The sequence below is a fragment of the Sphaeramia orbicularis genome, chromosome 1 (genome assembly GCF_902148855.1).
Source record: "Sphaeramia orbicularis chromosome 1, fSphaOr1.1, whole genome shotgun sequence".
Lineage (NCBI taxonomy): Eukaryota > Metazoa > Chordata > Actinopteri > Kurtiformes > Apogonidae > Sphaeramia > Sphaeramia orbicularis.
In genome coordinates, this window is record NC_043957.1 from 1,440,091 (window position 1) to 1,441,537 (window position 1,447).

The 1,447-nt window shown below is 43.5% G+C and overlaps 1 protein-coding gene across 2 annotated transcripts in view; it reads right to left on the reverse strand.

Moving 5' to 3' along the window:
• Nucleotides 1-287: 287 nt before the first annotated feature.
• LOC115422522 (heart- and neural crest derivatives-expressed protein 2-like) overlaps nucleotides 288-1,447 on the reverse strand; it is a 49,670-nt gene continuing 48,510 nt past the window's right edge. For both annotated transcript variants that reach the window (XM_030138918.1, XM_030138997.1), the window contains exon 3: nucleotides 288-1,339. In XM_030138918.1, coding sequence (XP_029994778.1) covers nucleotides 1,214-1,339 — 126 coding nt within the window. In that variant the 3' untranslated portion in view covers nucleotides 288-1,213. The remainder of the gene's footprint in view (nucleotides 1,340-1,447) is intronic.

The following is a 1,447-nucleotide window of genomic DNA, read 5'->3' on the forward strand; positions in this document are numbered from 1 at the left end:
GGTTTGATGTTTCTGCAGTTTAAATTCTGTGCAAAAATGCTTAAGAATTTAAGATTCATTTGGAAAATCCTGGTTCAGTTAAATGATTCAGTAGGTTGTGGGTCTGTAGCGTCTGTTTACACAGTCTCTGAAGGGGACAAAGTCACCTTTTCTATATTTTATACATTTATATTTTTAAATGTATGTGTTTTAATGACATTTAAGGACATGGATTTAAGGACAAAATGCAGATCACCTTTTTATATTTTATACATTCAGATCTTCTTAGGTTTTGTGGCATGTTTTTGTTTTTTTTTTTAAGAGAGAAATAGTCCACATTTGAAGCTGGACGTTAATGTAAGTCAATGGAAACACAACCTGTGTGTGTGTGTGTGTGTGTGTGTGTGTGTGTGTGTGTGTGTGTGTAAAAACCATGGTGCATCCTCAGTTCCCATGTGGTGGTTTATTAAATTCATGATGACACTGTTTACATCCCACGTTAAGTATTAGTTGGACTCCCACCACACGCTCATACCACAACATGGACACGTACGTCGTCGACGCCGTGACGTCACTACATTTACAACGCACGTTTTTTTTTTTTTTGTTTTTTTTTCCCTTTTCTTTTTTTTCTCTACAGTTACAGACAAACAAACAATTACAACTTCACATACACCAAACAGTTTGACCAAATACATTTAGGAAGTGTTCGTCGTCGTGGCTGTTTTTTTTTTTTTTTTCAATTATGTTTTTTTTTTTTTTGGTTTTAATTCTGGTCCTTCGAACGGCCACATTGCACATAAATATATTCCGTTAAATAAAGCAGAGAGCGCGTCCACGTCCCGTGTGTGTTTGGAACAGTTCCATATTCTCCCGTCGTGTGTTTGGACTGAACCTGCGCATCCAGGAGCTGCGTCCGCAGGAAACTGGCGCACATTACGCACCAAAATGAAGCGGTCTGGTCGACTCTTACGCCGTAGTTTGCGCTGTTTTGGTTTTGGTTTTGAACTGTAAAAGGAAGTCGGGCTCAGAAGTGACGTCCTAAACCCACCAGCGGTGACAGCTGTGGAGCTGAAGTGGAACAGGCGCAGCGCAAACACACAGGCCCAAATGTCCGCACATGAAGAAGATGAAGATGACTGCCTGCACAGTTCATCAGACCGCATCCTGAACTGTCCTCCTGCTCTCCAAGGATTCGTGGGAGGAGGAGGAGGAGCAGGAGCAGGAGGAGGAGCTACTGTTTGAGCTCCAGAGCCCAGACGTGCTGCGGCCATCCTGTCCGTCCTTTGGTTTTCTTATCTCCTCCTGATGAAGAGGACGACGATGACGATGAGGATGAGGTGGTCTTGGGGATCTCCACCTGCGCACACAGGACAACAGTTAGATCTGCGTCTGGGAGAAGGAGATGAACCCATACAGACCACACCTCCACCTTTAACCTCCACCACCTACTGATCTAAGACCTGCT